Here is a 17350-nt window from a genome sequence, read left to right as displayed (position 1 = left end):
ATGGTTTGGGAAATGCAGACGGCTGACAGGTAGGTAAAAGAGAGCCCAGAGGGAGAAGCAATGTTGGAGAAAGCTGAAGAAGCAGTTGTGTATTTGAACAGAAGGTAAGGGCTGAGGATGCGTTTCCTTTGGATTTGTATACATTGATGAAAAGTGAAGTTCAAGAGAGCTCATGACTGCTCGAGTGAGTTTTGACAGGAGAAAGTTTCTTGAGATTGGTAGTCATGGATGTATTACCAAAAGAGAAGGGACAAACTGAAGAACTGCAGGTCTGTGTCTTTAAATAACATGGGCACAGAGATATTTGTTATTCTAGCCCTCTGGTTAAACAGGCGGATATGGAACTTGGGGTTCATCAGGCTGGGTATAGTAATGGACACTCTTTAGTCTGAAACTGGATGTTGATGATAGGGCGTATGTATTGAAGTGAGAAGATGATGGTTAGGGATGATGTCAGTTCTAATAAATATTAAAAGGGCTTTGGTACTGTGTATTTGAGAACCCTTGTACAAGGTGGTAAGAGAGATGAATTTTTGGGCAAGTTGGGTAAAGGAGGTTTAGTTATGTTATATGGATCCAAGAATGAGGTTGGTGGGCCACTGGATGTGGCTGAGGGAAGTTAGGTTGGTTATTGGTAAGGTTGTCTGTTGTCTTATTGCTGATGAGTGACAATGTAAATACAAAAGGGATAGAGTGAACTTTTCAACCTGTTAACTGATGTATGATTTTTTGGGCCCTGTGCATCAGCCATCTTCTGCTGCCTGGAACCGGTTCTGAATCTGCTGGCCACCTGCATTAGCATAGAAGGTTAAAGCAACCCATGTTCAACCAGTAGCTTGGACATGTGAGCTGGCATGGGGAAGAGGAGAAAGGACCAGGCTTATCCTGCTTCTCCCATTTTTGCAGGAACTGAGCCATGTGTCTGTGCAAACACTTCTTGGCTGAATTTTGGTGTTGAGTAGGGCTGACTCAGAAGGTGCAGCCCACAAGGGAGGGGGCAGTACCAATTGAATGTCTTGCATACAGAGTCATGGTTGCAGATTACTAAGGCCCACCACACACCAACCCCTTGGGCATGACCACACAATAAGGAAGAAACCTAGTCTTGCCAGCACACATATAACTGATGCACTCCTAGCTAGATGAACATTCTCCTCTGGGAAAAAAATGGGCCATAGTGCTGTCACTCGGGGGGAACTAGTACATTTATGGAGCAGCCAAGAGGGAAGTGCCCAGTGGCCAATGTGAGGAGTCGTGCAGGGAGAAAACAATTCACCAGTTGCCACTGAATGTAGTTCCGCATTCTTCTCTAGCCTGGTCTGCAGAGGTGGTTGCAGTATCCCAGTGCAGCATCATCATTGCTGCTATAGATATTACTTTGTATATTCCCCACCTATGCTCTATCCCCAGACCCATGATGATTATGTAAGCTCTTGAAGATCACAAACATCTACTGGTTTGTTACCTTGTTAATTTTTTATCACAAATTGAAGTTCCTAATCTCACCACTAAGGTATGTCAACTCATGCTAAAAATCCATCACTTTTCCCCCGGCATAGGAAAAATACAGCCCCTTTCCCATCCCCACTTTGACTCCTGAGATATTGTTGAGGGAGGTAGTAGAGGTGGATTTGCCAGTGGTTTGGGGGAATCTAATTCATTTGGTGAAGGAACAGGCCTTGTATACTATGAATCCAAATAACAGTGGTTGTACCCTTCAGACAGGGTGTTGTGTGCGATGGGTTGAGAAATCTGGAAGTTGGATTTTTCTTCACATTCCTGATGACAGTGCCAAGACCTGGGTGCATTTAGAATAGAATAATAGCAGAAAACTTAAAACGGTAGTGGGGGGATGCAGGCATATTCACAGGAAGAATTAATATAATCTGTATGTTGGTGGTGTCTCTAGTATTGTAGTGAGTGTAGCATTTCTGCATTAGCCATAATGAGTACTGGGTAGCTTAAAAGAGTTATGCTTTAGGTATTCATAAAAGGGATAAAGAGTGGGAATGCTAAAGAAAAAATGTGGACCAGTAGGAAGAAAAGAGGGTGGTGGGATTCCAGACTTCAGTGGTTTTGCATGGAAGTTGTTGGATAGGAAAGAGGGGGGTGGTGGATTGGATAGAATGAGAAATCAATCAGAGGAAAGCACTGGGAAGGAGGTATGTTCAGAAGGTGGAAAGTGAGACTTGATAATGGAATGAGAAGCCAAAGTTTTCATTAAGGCAAGTAGTTTCTAGTTTGGATTGTAGGGAAGTATTGCAAATGAATGGCATAAGGTGAGAAAAGTGAAAGCTTAGAAAGATTACGGATGTTCAGATGGAGGAGAGTGGAGGTGGAAGACATGAAAAGGTAAAGTAATTTGGGCTCTAAGTAGTAGATTGGTTGAAATTATAGGGAACAGTGTGGGTAGTTATACTGTATATGAGATAGAAATGAGCAAGAAGAGAAAGGAGAAAAGGAAAGGCTTGTTTGGCCTGGTAGCTGTCTAAAAGGGGGGAAATGTAAGTAGGATCTATTACAAACCTGGGGGAGATGCTACTGGGGTGCATGGAAAAGGCTGAGATCAGGATGGACTGGAGAAGAACAGGGATGAAGGGGGTGGAGATTGGGACCACCAGGTTTGGGAGGAATGTGAGGACTTATGGAAATGGATCCCATAGCAGAACAACAGAGTTACTTAATACATAGGAGGTAGAATCCACCTAGTAGACTTGAGGGAAAAAAGGCTTTATGCATAAGAATGAGCGTTAAACATTCCAGGAGTAGGCTGAGAGGTTGTATATGTGGTGAGAAGGTAGGTTTATCAGGGTGGTATAAAAAAAACACTAAAATGGTAGGAGGTGGTGCCAATGATGTTGGAGAGAGACTAGAGAAATATAACTATTTGGGGTCAGGTGAAAGGATAGTTGAGAACAGAGACTGTGTTGGATATAAATTCTATACTGGGTTAAGAAGATGCTATCCAGGTGTTAGAGAAAAGAATAACTGTGGAACATGACCTTAATTAAGGAAGGAAACATCTTATGTTGGTGTGGTAGGTTTATAATGGTGAGGGTAAAAGGACAAGAAGTTTTGTAAAGAATAGAGAAAGTTTGGGAGTATTTGAAGTATTTATAGACAATAAGTTACAGACATTGGTAGGTGATGCTATAATAGGGGTAGAATGAAAAAGAATTAGACTATATAATGGTGAATGCAGATGGGTAGTTGATGCAGAATGTGAAAGGTTGAGAAACAGGAAGGAGGTGATGCTTGCTTTTGGGGTGGGTACCGGGGTGGATAAGACCCATCTAGGATCAAGAAGTTTTTGAAAGGAGTACAAAACTTGCTTGTTATTGCTGTTTAGTCATTTGGTTGAATCTGATTCTTACTGGTCCCAAGGACTTTAACATACTAGGCCTGCCTGTTAATAACTGCTGCTTCACATTATTGCAAATGTACATATGCTCCTTCAGTAATGCTGTCCATCCACTTTAGCCTCTGCTGCCCCTTCTGCTTTTGTCCTCAACCTTTCCCAGCACCAGTGGTTTCTCTAGTGAATCTAGAATGACACTTTATATTAAAAAAAAAAAATTGGCTAGACTGGGCTTGTCAACATCCAAGAAGATAGGGTAAGGTGTGGGAGTACGTGGATTCCTTTATTCTTAGCTACTTCTGTTTTACTGTACAATGAGAAAGAAATACGCCATTACAAGACTTGTTGAACTGTGACAATGGTAGTACCTTCCCATTAGGTAGGCATGAACAAGCACCTTCCTGATTACACCCGTGCTTAAGATTGCTATGTTTTAATAAACATGTCAAGAACAGAAACAAAAAAGTTGCATTTTGACAGCTTGGCATAGATTTGATCTAGGAAGCTTTACATTTTGGCGCCCTTGTTCAAAAAGACCTTCAATGCACTAGGGTAACTGAAAGTGTATTATTCTACTGCTTGTGCAAGTCATTTGTAAGGAGGTAACACAACTTTCTGTTGACAAGTGGCACAGAATAATCACCAGTATATTTTCAGTTTTTATTAGGCATATCTAATGTTTTCATTATTGTACTAGAGCTTTCATTAAGGCATAGTGGTGAATCTTTTGCTTTTAAACAAAATATAGGACTTTTGTGACTGTTGCGTGAGCTTTACATGGCATTGATGAGGCTAGTGACTTCAGTGACCTCTCCACTCTTTACAGCTGTACAAATGTCACCTTTTCTGGACACACACCACTGGGTGTGTAGCTGCAAAGAAGTCCCATTATGTCCTGCCCCTTCTGTCTTTACAAATAGTTAAAATGTTAAGATTGTTGAACCTGTTTACCAAATAATTTGTTTTCTCCAGTAGTTTCTGATTTATCTCTGATTAGGTTTCTAGCATGTTGGCCCTGACATAACCAGCTCACTGACATGGAGGGATAGACCCTGACTGCAACACAGATGTTTTGGGTTCAGGTAATGATCTGGAACTGGAGGAGCTGATGAGGAGAGGAAGACAGGTGATGAAGCAATGCCTGTGGATTTCTTCAGTTGGGAGGATGTGGCACAAATGATGAGAGTTTACATGCTAGAGTCCAAAGACTGGGTTCACATGGAGACACTTGTTTGGAAAGGCGCCAGCACCTTCTGAAGCACTGTGTTTCTCATACAACCAGGTGACTACTCTGCTTAGGCCCATTGTAGACTAAACCCTTTGTCTGCAGGCATGTGTAGTGAGAATACTTGGCACATAATGCAGTCATTCCCTGATAGCTGCCTGGATGACAGTCATGTGATTACTGTCTGTCTTCTGGTTAAGGAATGAATGGGAAGAGTCACACTGATGAGCCAGATAGCGGTAATGTGAGGGGAGCTATTGACCATGACATCCAGCTGTTTAGGGATGACACTGTTTCTTGAAACCTAGCTATTTTTTTTTTCCCAAACCTATATGCTGTAAGATCTGAATTCTAGTGAAACTGTTATTTCTGAAAGACTTTGGCTCTGTGTAACAAACATTTGCTTGAGCTGTCCCAAGCATATCAGATTTGGAGTACTATGTAGTTATAACTTGACCCACTGTTTTAAAAATTAATTTTAATTTTTTATATCTGATTTTTGTTTCTTCAAATTTCCTTTTTAATGTATTCTGTACAGAATGATCTGGTGACAAAACCAGAAGTCCCCAGTCTCAGTTATTTTGGAATTAATTGAAAAGATTTTCGTAACTCTGTATAACAGAAATCCATTTAAAGGGTAACCACAACTCAAATCTGAAAAAATAGTTTTTTTAGTGTATCTTGGTCTTTGATACAGTGCTTAATGTCTCTGCTTCATACTGTTGTACAAGAAAATGTTCTGATGAGGGCTGCCATGCAGACGGGATTTCATTTTAAAGTCAGTTTTCACCCCCATAATGTAGTTTTATGAGGCAGAGACTACAGTTTGATGAGAACATCTTCTGCACAAATACTTTAATTTCCTACTTTCTTGGTGTCCCCAATAAGAACACCAATTTGTCTTGTGTATCCTTAGATTTTAATTTTTGTCAATGGACATGTTTTATGCAGCATTTTAAGTTGCATTTGAATATCCAGTAGACGAAATAGCTTAATTAGTGCTCAAAATTGTAGTTCCAAGATGCATTTTCTAATTAAGGTATAATCCTTCTACGTGGCTCATCTCATCACAAAATGATTCTCATCCAGGAAAAAAAGAGGTCATTGTTCCCCTCTACTCATCACTCATTAGACCCATTATAGAGTACAACGCCCCTTTTGGTATGTACCTCACAAGACATCTACAACAACTGAAAAGACCACAGAAATACCTCACAAAGAGGATTACTGGCCTCAAACAGATGCCCTATGCAGACCATCTCAAAAAACTACAGCTTTACTCCATCGCATATCGCCTACTCAGGGGGCAATCTCTGCCTAACATACAAAGCTATGTCAAACCCAGAGCTGTTGGACATGCTCCACTTAAAGAAATCCCAATCCCTCCGAGCTACACACTCTAGGGACCTAAACCTTGTCACCACAATAAACAGAACATGCTGGAGGGATAGATTCCTGTCCCAGAGACTTCCCATACTCTGGAACAGACTACCTATCTATGTCAAACAGAGCTCCTCATTAGCACTCTTCATGAAAAATCTTGATGATTGGATGGGAAATGGGAAATTCACCCCGGGGATCACTTCTGTGGCTCTGCTCGACAGGGGCACAGGAAAATAATTTTCTTGGGTGGCGAAAGCCAGGGTACATTTTTTGGCTAGGCTTGTATGGGCCGTAGGGCCAATAGCCTAGTACCTACGTATGAACCTATAAAGGTGGTTGACTGTAACAGATAAAATGCACATACAGACTGGGTGCCAGGCTGAAGTTTGCAATATTTGTTATTGGCACCAGAAAGTGTTATCACTGATCTGTAATGTGTTTTATTTATTCATTTATTACATTTGATAACTGGGTGGGTGAACTGGCTGGCAGACCCTTTTCAGTTCTGTCTCAGGCCCACAGATTTGTTGTAACAGTGTAAAACAAGTGTCTTGGTATTCAAGGATTATATCAAAATATACTAATACCATTTGAAAAGTTACAAAACAAAATGTGTGCGTAGATATTTACAGTTTCCAAAACCTTTGGTGTACAAGATGGTGAGTGAACGAAATAATATACAGGTATAAGGACATGTGAAAACCACTCTGTGAATGATTGAGGACATGGTAGTGTGTACATAATGGCTTGCATAACATGTTGTTTGGCTGTCAGTGAACTGGTTATAGACATTTGAATACATGGTAGCTGAAGAAATAAGGCTGGCAAAACATGCTTGCAGTATGTACAGTAATATTAGAGTTGTGGAGAATGATTCACTTGAGAAAAGACTTTTACTGTACCTGTTTTGTGTGTTTATTTACACAGAGTTGGTAAGGTGGCCTAATGGTTAAGGTGTTTGCCTTATAAGCACAAAGTGCAGGGTTTGAGTCTCACAAGGGATAATTAGCTAAGCTTAAAATGACTCGCAAGGGCAGTTAGCCTAGTACTAATCTATGAACCTACTAATTTATGAACCTATAATTATGGCTGCACCTTATGTTTTATGTTACAGGTGTGTCAAGCTGAGATGATTGGTGCCAGTGTAACTATTCTTTTCTTTATAGCAGGAACAGGATGTTTATTTGAACAAGCTCGTGCTCAGTATACTTTTAACAGTGTGTACTATATTTTCTTGTATAGCTTCAGAAGGCAGATGATTCTATATTGCTGGGGTGACGTTACAGACAGTTTTTCACCAGAAATGGTTTTGAATCTGGCTCAAGCTAGGGTTTTAGTATTATTGAAGTCATCTCCTTGGGAATAAATTGCCCAATTTGTAGATTGGACTTTAGTAGTGGGAAGTGTATTAGCTAAGAGAATTTTGAAGATTAGACAGGAAAATATGTTGTCCTTTCATTGTCCAGTAGCCATTTTTACATCTTTCCAAAAGGTGGAAATTGTTGGTTTAATGATCAGCCAGAAGTACAAATCTGAATATCTTATTTGATTGTTCTTTGTAGTTTTTAAGTATCTGTATTAGAGTGGAATTTTATTAAAAGCAGTCTGTGTTCCAGTTTGGGTATTAACACATTTTAGGTTAAGGCTTTGCAGATTGTAAGAGTTAGGAGATGGGAGATTTTATAGAAGTGGTTGAGTTCAGTAAGGGTTTTATTAATTATATTGCCAATATGCTTAGTGAATGAAGCTGTAGTCATTGTTGAAGGTAGGCTCTCTGGAATCTGTAATTGTTCCAGTTAGAGGCTTAATTTCTATATGGAATTGTTTAGAGTTTTTAAACGGGATATTTAGAAAATGGTATGAGCAAATTACATAGAAATATAGTGGGAACTGTTGAACAATACATGCAGAATAACATTTTGGAGGAGGAATTATGTTTGAAAGAAGGCAGGAGTTGAATGAGGTATGTAATGTTTGACTGACAATGGCTGGATAGATTGTAAGTGATGTATAATGTTTGCAACTGAAAATGTGTCAATATGGTTTGTTTTGTTTATATAAGTGTATGATTGCCTGTCATAAGTGATAATTTAACAAAGATATGTTGAGTTTTTGGCAAGCACACTTTGACTTTGACAAATATTGTTTTTGCTGAATTAATTCCACTCTGATCTTTCTTTGTAGGTTGAGATGTGTGTTGTGCAGCAGTTCGTTTGTTTCTTGCTGCTTCCAGTATTTTCAAACTTTGAGTACTTTTTTATTATCTGGTATCAGATAGGGGCATTATTATTTGGGGAAATACCGTATCCTGTATTTTCTTGTTTGGCTTCAGAAGGCAAAATCATTCCGTACTGCATGGCTAACTAAGAGAATGGCCTTTCATCAGTAGTGGCTTTGAATCTGGATCTAGCTAAATGTATACCATTGAAGTAATTTCGTAGGGAAATGAGTTTGTCTAAGAAGTGTCTGAGCGCTAACTTGGGGTCACTTTGTTCATTTGTTGGAAACCAGTCTATGTTCAATAAGTGAGTGTTAATTTCTATAAAAAGATCGGTATTGCAGTGTCCTGTAGAAGTCTTTGTCAGTGGTACGATTCCCTCCGAATTAGTGAATGTAAGTAACAAGGGGGTGGGAGCACAGCTCCTCCAAGTCAGGGGGGTTCAGAGGAGCAAATCTTCCTTGCAAAAAACTGCTTTAGCAGTGTTTTTTCTAGCACCAAATTTCGATGGTTATATCTCATGGCAATGTTGTTTTCTTTATCACACATTTATTGCATTTCTGTCACGGAGCAAAAAAAAACGTTTTATTGTCCCTAGAGCTGTAGTCAATTGCCTGCATAATTACTTTGTTTTTTTAATGTTAGAAAAGTTTGCATTGTAGCAATCCATCTCAATCTGCACAATGTCACAGATGTGACAAACCAGAAGAAAATAGCATGAGACTTCCAAGAAAGCCAAACTGGTGTGCATATAGAGAACTGCAGACAAATTTTCAGACAAAAAACAATGAAAATGCTACTTATATTATGGTTTCTTTGTTTGTTGAACTATAAGAATTGTGCAGTTAAACAAATCTGGACATTCAGATGGAGTTGCCATTTGCTTTTATCTTTGTAGACTTTAAAAGGGTCTCTTGACAGTTTCTACAACCGTGAAGTCCTGTTTAGATAAAACCCAGTTGTGATGATTTTCTGAAGTATATTCAAAGAATCTCAGGGGTTTTGACAGCATGATCTTTCTGACCCAAGGTCGTATGCATTACGTTTACATGGAAAGTCAGATTGCAGAAATGCCTTCAAAGCAATGGTGTTACGTTGAAACTATGACACAGTTTTGAGCATTTCTTATTTTATCAAACCACTGTAACTTAGTATGAGTGTAACAGAGTGAGAGCTTCAAATAAAATTTCATACGGCTTAAAATCAGTCTGTTTCTTAGGTTAGCTATTAGTTGCATCATTTCTTAACTGCAGGCTTCCGTTTGTTTTAACCTTGTAATTATTGCCTTCTGTCTGGCATAAGTCAGCACTTTCTCTCAGGGACTCCTCTGTAGTTAAGTTATTGGGTGATAAACTTAAGAACACCATTGAGTTTCAATTTCTAATCCCATAGAAAGATTTAATTCAAGCATTGGTTACTTATAGACTGTTCTCCTCTGTGCAGCTAAATGTTTATGAAATCATTTTTCTCTTATTCCAGTTTTCAGGATTCTTTCTTGAGATGTACAGTTTTTTAGGATTCTTTTGTGAGATGTACAGTTTTCAGGATTCTTTCTTGAGAGGTACAGTTTTCAGGATTCTTTCGTGAGATGTAGTTTTCAGGATTCTTTCTTGAGATGTACAGTTTTCAGGATTCTTTTGTGAGATGTACAGATGTTTTCACAGGATTATTTTAGTCAGTCACACAGTAATGGTGGCCTTCTGCAGTATGAACTGTTTGGTGGTTTGTCAGAAAATAAATTCACACTCAACTCTGCGCTTTTAAGCTGTTAAAGCAACAAGCTGCAGAATGAGCTTTATTTTGCAGAATTAAACTTGGTTCCTATGATTTCCACAGATGAGCTTAAGTCAGAAGAAGTGCTTTTTAGCATAAAGCATGAAGTGGTACACCATGAAGTATACAATAAAATCTCATAAATCTAAAATGTGCAAACTGGAACAAATGTCTGCTCTCTGCAGGAATGTCGCACATGCACACTCCATTGCATGCTACCTAGCATACTCTTCACATTCCAGCATATACATGTCCCAGTGGTGCCACAGATTGCATGCTACCTAGCATGCTCTTCACATTTCAGCACATGCATGCCCAGTGGTGCCGCAGGTTGCATGCTACCTAGCATGCTCTTCACATTTCAACACAAACATGTCTCAGTGGTGCCACAGATTGCATGCTACTTAGCATGCTCTTCACATTTCGGCACATGCATGTCCCAGTGGTGCCACAGATTACATGCTACCTAGCATGCTCTTCACATTTCAGCATATACATGTCCCGGTGGTGCCACAGATTGCATGCTAGTTGCATATGCTTCACATTTCAACACATACATGTCCCAGTGGTGCCACAGATTGCATGCTACCTAGCATACGCTTTACATTTCAACACATACATGGCCCAGTGGTGCCACAGATTGCATGCTAGTTGCATACGCTTCACATTTCAACACATACATGTCCCAGTTGCAGAAAATGAGGAAGAGCAGCCACTCAGGGGATAAGTTTGTACATTCAATGCCATTGTTTATAAAAGGTAAGTATTTTTTTAAATAATGGCACTGTTTAATAGCAATCATTCCTACTTTTGTGTCAATAATGCTAAAATAAACCATTTGCTTAACTGCCATCAGTTCATAGTAATCATATGACTTGACTTGGCATTGCATATTTTATTTCTGTAGTATTGATGAACTGTATGAAAAACATATTGCATTAGTAGCATTTACAAGATTAATAAAGGAAGTAGTTGCATTCACAAGTTTAAAATATTAACAGTACGTGATACACAGCAGAAATGACTGGTATTGTTACTGATGTCCACGGCTGAAGAATCAGGAGGGCTGTTTCAAAGAGAAGGTGGTCATGGTATACTAGTAACATCTGTATAGTGACAGCTTTTAGGAGAATGATAACAAAGACCTGTGATGTAGTCATGTGACTACTAGAGACTAGGGATCATCATAATACTGTATGACCCTTCCCTGTAAGAAAGAGGAATATGGTCTGTAGCCATTTCAATAGCACTTTTGCAGAGGGCTATACAACCAAGGTAATCACTGGTCACTTAATTCTATGGTCATGAGCCTGGACAGGCGTGCATGAGTGTGTGCATGAGTTTATGTCTTGGTGGTTAGGGCAATAGAGTTTAACCACAGAAAAGGAGAGTTGATTACAAATATGGGGGCTTGGCTGTTATCTTAAGGTGTGCTCAAAAAAGAATGGGAAATGTAAGTCATAAAGCTGTTATTTAAATAACAAATACATAAACATGGCAAGTAATTGCTTTCATGGGCAAAGGAAATGTTTTCCTCCTTAATAGCCAGCAGCAGTTATGTTTTATTGAAACTTTATTACATGCTTAATTTCTGATGCACATTGTATAAATAGGTATTTATTGGGCAAACACCAGTTATACAGCAGGTGCAGATTGTATGTGTGTGAGAGAGGCATAGCAGGAAGAGGATTTCACGAAGTAAAGTTATCCACTGACAGGGTGGTGTGTTTTGACTTACAGTTGCATTTTATAGGTAAAACACTGCAAAGTAAGTGTATTGCATCTTTTCCCAAAAGGAGTACAAGAAAACAGTTCATTAAAGTCCCTGTTTTCTTGCTTCACAGTACCACCAGTTCAACTGCCAGCAGCTGTGACACGGAATTTACCAAGGAAGATGAGCAGAGGTTGAAAGACTACATCCAGCAGTTGAAAAATGACAGAGCAGCAGTGAAACTGACCATGTTAGAGCTTGAAAGCATACACATTGATCCCCTTAGTTACGATGTCAAGCCGCGAGGAGACAGCCAAAGACTAGACTTGGAAAATGCCGTCCTTATGCAAGAACTCATGGCGATGAAGGTATTGTTACTGTATGATGGTAGGGGGGAGCAGTTTCCTTAATACCAAAAACATACTGGGATGATGATGTCGAGTTTGTTGTGTTAACTGTGCTACTTAATTGTTTTAATATGATCAGCTGGTTGGGCTGATATAAATAACCTGATTTTGTTACATTGATTATTTTCTACCGGTTACTGGCCCAGTAATAAAAGGTGTGGAAGTTATTTTTGTGACGCAAGTCATGACAAGAGGAAATGAGTACAATAATTTTAGTCTGTAAATCCTTCTGGAAAATTCTCACCCAGGTGGATTAATTACAGTGGATATAAAAAGTGCACACACCCCAAGTGCCATGTTTTTGTGATATAAAAGAAAATGAGACCACAATAAATCATTTCAAAACTTCCCACTTTTAATGTGACCTATAACCTGTACAATTCAATTGAAAAACAAACAAATCTGTTAGGGGAAAAAATATAAAAAAAACTGACAATAAGCTGGTCTCTCCAGCATGTCCTGTTAATATCGCAGGCTAGGTTAAGATCCCTAGAGTGAGTAAATCTTGCCCCATTGGATTTATGGATGTGCAGCAGCCTCATTAAGGTAGGGGTTGAGACTGCTCTGTAGGCCAGGCACAAGTCTGAGTAAAATGATAGGGCCTTCAGTCTGTCCGTGTAAGTCATGTGTTGTAGGCAATTTAAGTATGACTAGAGAAGTACTGATGTTATTCGTGTTTCACTGTTGCAGTTCTGATTTGTGGAATTTCCCACTGTGGAAGCCCTTGGTTTGCCTGGCTACCAGAAAATATTTTCTCCTCCTCCTGAAACTGTCCCTATCTGACATCACTACTTTTGGATATAAAGGGAGTCAGCCAGCGCCATGGCCTCAGATCTTTCTTGCCTTTAGAGCCGAAGCAGAGTGCTAGTCAGTGCATCAGTCAATCTGCACCAGAAAAAGAAGGTGAAGTAGCCTGTTGTGGAACGTTTTACTTGCTTTTTGACTAATGTTAGAGAAAGCTAATGCTTTCTCTGCTGGAGCAAACAGATACCACACCAGGGCTTTCATTCCTTTTGTATGACTTGTTTGGGGCCAGAACACAACGTTCTTAACTGTCAGTTTTGTGCTTGCTTTTATAGCAGAACTATCAAGCTTAGGGCTGAGATTTTAGCTAAATATTTCAGTGAGTCTTCAGGGCATTCATGTACCATATTGTCCACCTGTCAGGCTGATGTAGATCTCCCTAGGTGGAAAAAGGAAAAGCACTTCAGATATAGGACCTAGACAACGGTCATTTGCTATCACAGTCTTCCTAGGCTTGTGATGGTTGAAGGTGAGGTGCCTTCACAGCCCCCTTTAACAACTGAGGGGGTGGCACAGGCCCCTATCAAAACCCATTTGAAGTCCAGTATGCCTCCAGATTCCTCTACTTCCTTACAAGCCAAACGACTTGGCTCTTTGGTTATGTACAGAACTGCTTCACTGGCTCTGGCTTCCAACAACCGCTGTAAAATGAAAGACCACTCTTTGCATCAGCAGGAGATCACCTCAGCCTACCACTTGCGGGAGTCAGTTGTTTGTTCAGATACTAGTATGGAGGTCAGCCATGGGCCAAAATCTAACACCATTCACAAAGAAAGCTACCCTCACCGTACCACAACCTAGGCCTACCGACTCCAACTCCCGGGCCGACCAACAAGACCTAGTGAGGTTGGCTGAGGATTTGATTTCCTTGATCAGATCCAGACACCTCACTCCCCCCTGAAACATCTCCTGGTAAAAGAAAGAAGGATACCCCTCCACAGGAGTTTTCTAACTCTTTTGACTCTGAGGATGACTTTGATCATGATGAATCTACCTTTGAGGAGGGTGCATTTATTGCTTCCTATGGGGATTCTGACTGTGAGGTGAACCTTGCCTTTGCCTCCACATGAGATATTTCCTTTGGGGAGACATTGCATACCCTGAAAGAGCACTTCAAATGGGAAGCTCAGGATTACCCACAGTCCAGGAAAAGTGTTGAGAATTTCTTAATCTCCCTGATCATAAACCCCTTTCCATTTCCCCAGTCTTAGAGGTGGTAGATGATGTCTTCCTAGAGTATTTTTTACAACCAGACTGACTGCTCCCTGGCCCTCAAAAGCATGACAGATTTTACAGGGTTCTAGATTCATAGAAACACCTTTTTAAGAACCCTGTGACATATCCTGCAGAGGTGACTCCAGGCCCTAAGGGAGCAAAAGCTAGCTCGTCCAAAAATCCATTGCCTACAGACAAGGAATGATCATTAGACAGTTTTGGAAAGAAATTCTACACCTCTGCTGCCTTCATCATGAGGGCTTTAAATTGCCAGTTTCATGTGATGAAGTACCAGGAAACTATTCTTGACCAGATGAAACAAAAAGTGATGGGGACTGAAAATAAGGCCCTCTCAAAGGAGTTAGTGGATCTATGCAACTCCCTACTCTCAGGTGGCTAAGCATTCTCTGCACTGTGACTGTGATGCCTTGGAAGCATCCAGCTGGGTAGCAGCCACAGAGTCCATCACTAGCAGACATGCCTGGCTGAGAGAGCAGTCCCTTCCTGAGCATGTCAAATCCAGTCTCCTGGATGCCCCCTTTAGACAAAGATTTTCTTTTTGGTCCTAAGGCTGAAGCTGTCCTTAAGAAAATGGCGGATAAGGCCAAGTCCATACAAACTGTCATGGACCTCCTTCAGGTCCATCCCTCTTAATTCAGCCAGAATTATCATACCATACATTGGTCCTTTCCTGCCCCCCCCCCCCAGTCTAACCCTAAATAAAGGAAACCTTGTAGGGGAAAGTAGTCAGACAGCTCTAGTGGCATAAACAATGACAGACCCCAATAGGCCTTCGGAATCTTGTCCCCAGAGACCTAACAAGCAGCAATCATGAGTCTTACATAGCAATCCCTTCCCCCTTTCACCCATCCCCTTCCTCTCTTCCCCGTCGTCATACAAGCTTGCGGGAAGACTGCCACTTTTCTACAAGAACTGGACTCTCATTACTGGGGATCTATGAATACTAAACCTCACTCGAGAAGGTTGCAAACTCTAGTTCAAACAACCCTTGATTCACTCAGATGTCCCAGACATTTCTCCAAACCAAAAGACAGAGGCCTCAATCCAAACAGAGCTTCTGTGCACTTAAGCCTCTGGAAATCTTAACCAAAATCTTTCCAAGGAGAAGATTTTTACTCCACACTTATTCCTAGTTCCCAGAAAAGAAGGTACCTGGGGCCAATTCTAGATTTGTCAAGGCACACCCAATTCTTACAGGTCCCAAAATTCAAAATGCTAACTCTGCAAAACCTACTGCCCATGATTTCCCCAATGCCTTCATGGTAACCTTAGATCTAAAAGACTCGTACTTCCATATCCCCATAGAGAAATCACACAGAATGTTCTTGCACTTCAGAGTAGGCGTGAGACGCTATCAATTCTGTGCTCTCCCCTTTGGCTTATGTACTGCAACCAGGGTCTTCATAAAATGCCTAGCCCTGGTGTTAGCCTTCTGCAGGACAAAGGTAATTCAGATTTACCCTTACTAAGACTATTGCCTCATTCAGGCAACAAACCTAGAAAAACTCAAAGCAGACCTGTTTTATACCCAACACTTATAAACCTTGGTGGGGTTCATCATCAGTACCCAAAAATCTCAAACATCTCCCACAAGTGGGATTGTGGTTCTAGGAACCTTACTAGACTCAGCTGTTCAGAAGGCTTTCCTTTCTCTAGACAAGGTCACCTTCCTAAACATTTACTTCAAAAAGATCTTGGACAGGAAGTACCTCACAGCCAGACAGTATCTCAAGGCCTTGGGATACATGGCTTCTCGCATTCTCGCGATCTCCCTGGCCAGGCCACATATGAGAAAGTTGCAGTGGTATCTCAAATGTGTGGTGCCAACATTCATCTCGCCTTTGGAATAAAACTCTTTCCTTGCCTCAGGAAAGAGTTTGCCTGGTGGGCCCAAGCATGCTTCCTCAATCCGGGCCTTCCCTTAAGGCTCATCCCCCAGGATGAAACTCTGACAACAAATGCATCAGAAATAGCCTGGGAAGCCCAATTCAACAACTTCCAGACTCAAGGCAAATGGGATTCCAAGTTCAGAAACAAACACATCACCCTAAAAGAACTTATGGTGGTCCAAAACGACCTGATTGCCTTACAAAAGAAATGGAAACCTGGAGTCCTCCTGGTAAAGATAGACAGTACTGCAGTTATGTGGTACATAAACAAGCAGGGGGGACCCACTCTTACCCCCTTTGCTGTCTAGCCATAGACCTTTGGGAAACAGCAAACTCCTTAGGGCTGCACCTCATGGCACATTACCTAAAAGAAAAAAACAATCAAGTAGGTGATCACCTCAGCAGAAGCCTCATAAGTGCCAACTGCATCAGGAAGTATTTCTCAGCATAGCTGAGTTCCAAAGATGGACCTTTTTGCCACCAAGGAAAATGCTTATTTGAAAAAGTTTTAATCCAGGGACAAAAATGAAGTCAGCCTGGAAGACAGATGCCCTTTCCTTTGCCCCCCCCCCAGTACAACTATTGCCCTGGGAATTGCTGCAAATCTGCAAATAAGGGAAGGGTGGCCGTGGGTAATTCTGATTGCCCCAGATTGGCTGAAACAGCACTGGTACCCTCTATTAATCTAACCAACAGGGATCCATGTCTGCTGCCTTAATGTAGACCTGCTAGAGCAGAACAGGGGCACCCCAACCTGCACACACAGAAATTGACAGCTTGGATGATACCTTGATCCCATGGAAAGGGGTCTGTCCTTGACAAACAGGTCTTGGACATTCTAAAAGAAGACAGGAGACCTAGGAAGTCTTACTCTGGCAAATGGAAAAAATTAATTCTTTGGTGCAGACAGAAGGGGCAAAACGTTCATCAACCTCAGATCTCTCTTATCCTGTCAGACTTATCCAGCCTTTTTGAAAAAGGTCTGTCCTATTACTCTAAGAATCCATGCTTCAGCTATTTCTGCCTATCTATCTTCTCAAGCTCCTCTATTTTCGCATCCCCTTATGAAACAGTTTCTGAAAGGGGTTTGTCCACATTAGGCCTTCCAGGAACCCTCCTATTCTTCCCTGGGGCATCAATTTAATTCTGGAGAAGCTCACCATTACACCCTTCAAACCAGCAGATTCTGCTGATATAAACTTCCTGACTGGAAGGCAGCCTTCCTACTAGCCATTACTTCAGCTAGAATGGTGTCAGATCTTCAGGCCCTTATGTGTATGAAACCTTTCATCATTTTCCACCTAGTCTTTCAGAACCATCCCTTCCTTTATGCCTAAGGTGGTGAC

General features: G+C 40.9%; 1 protein-coding gene across 2 annotated transcripts in view; it reads left to right on the top strand.

Moving 5' to 3' along the window:
- Window positions 1-17350, top strand: part of MCC (MCC regulator of WNT signaling pathway) — a 1047208-nt gene that overhangs the window by 873968 nt on the left and 155890 nt on the right. For both annotated transcript variants that reach the window (XM_044064211.1, XM_044064210.1), the window contains exon 13: window positions 11802-12036. In XM_044064211.1, the coding sequence (XP_043920146.1) occupies window positions 11802-12036 (235 nt within the window). The remainder of the gene's footprint in view (window positions 1-11801; window positions 12037-17350) is intronic.

The sequence above is a fragment of the Protopterus annectens genome, chromosome 2.part2 (genome assembly GCF_019279795.1).
Source record: "Protopterus annectens isolate FY-2018-M chromosome 2.part2, PAN1.0, whole genome shotgun sequence".
NCBI lineage: Eukaryota > Metazoa > Chordata > Ceratodontiformes > Protopteridae > Protopterus > Protopterus annectens.
The sequence above is the reverse complement of the archived record's forward strand: the minus strand, read 5'-3'. Positions and strand labels throughout refer to the sequence as shown.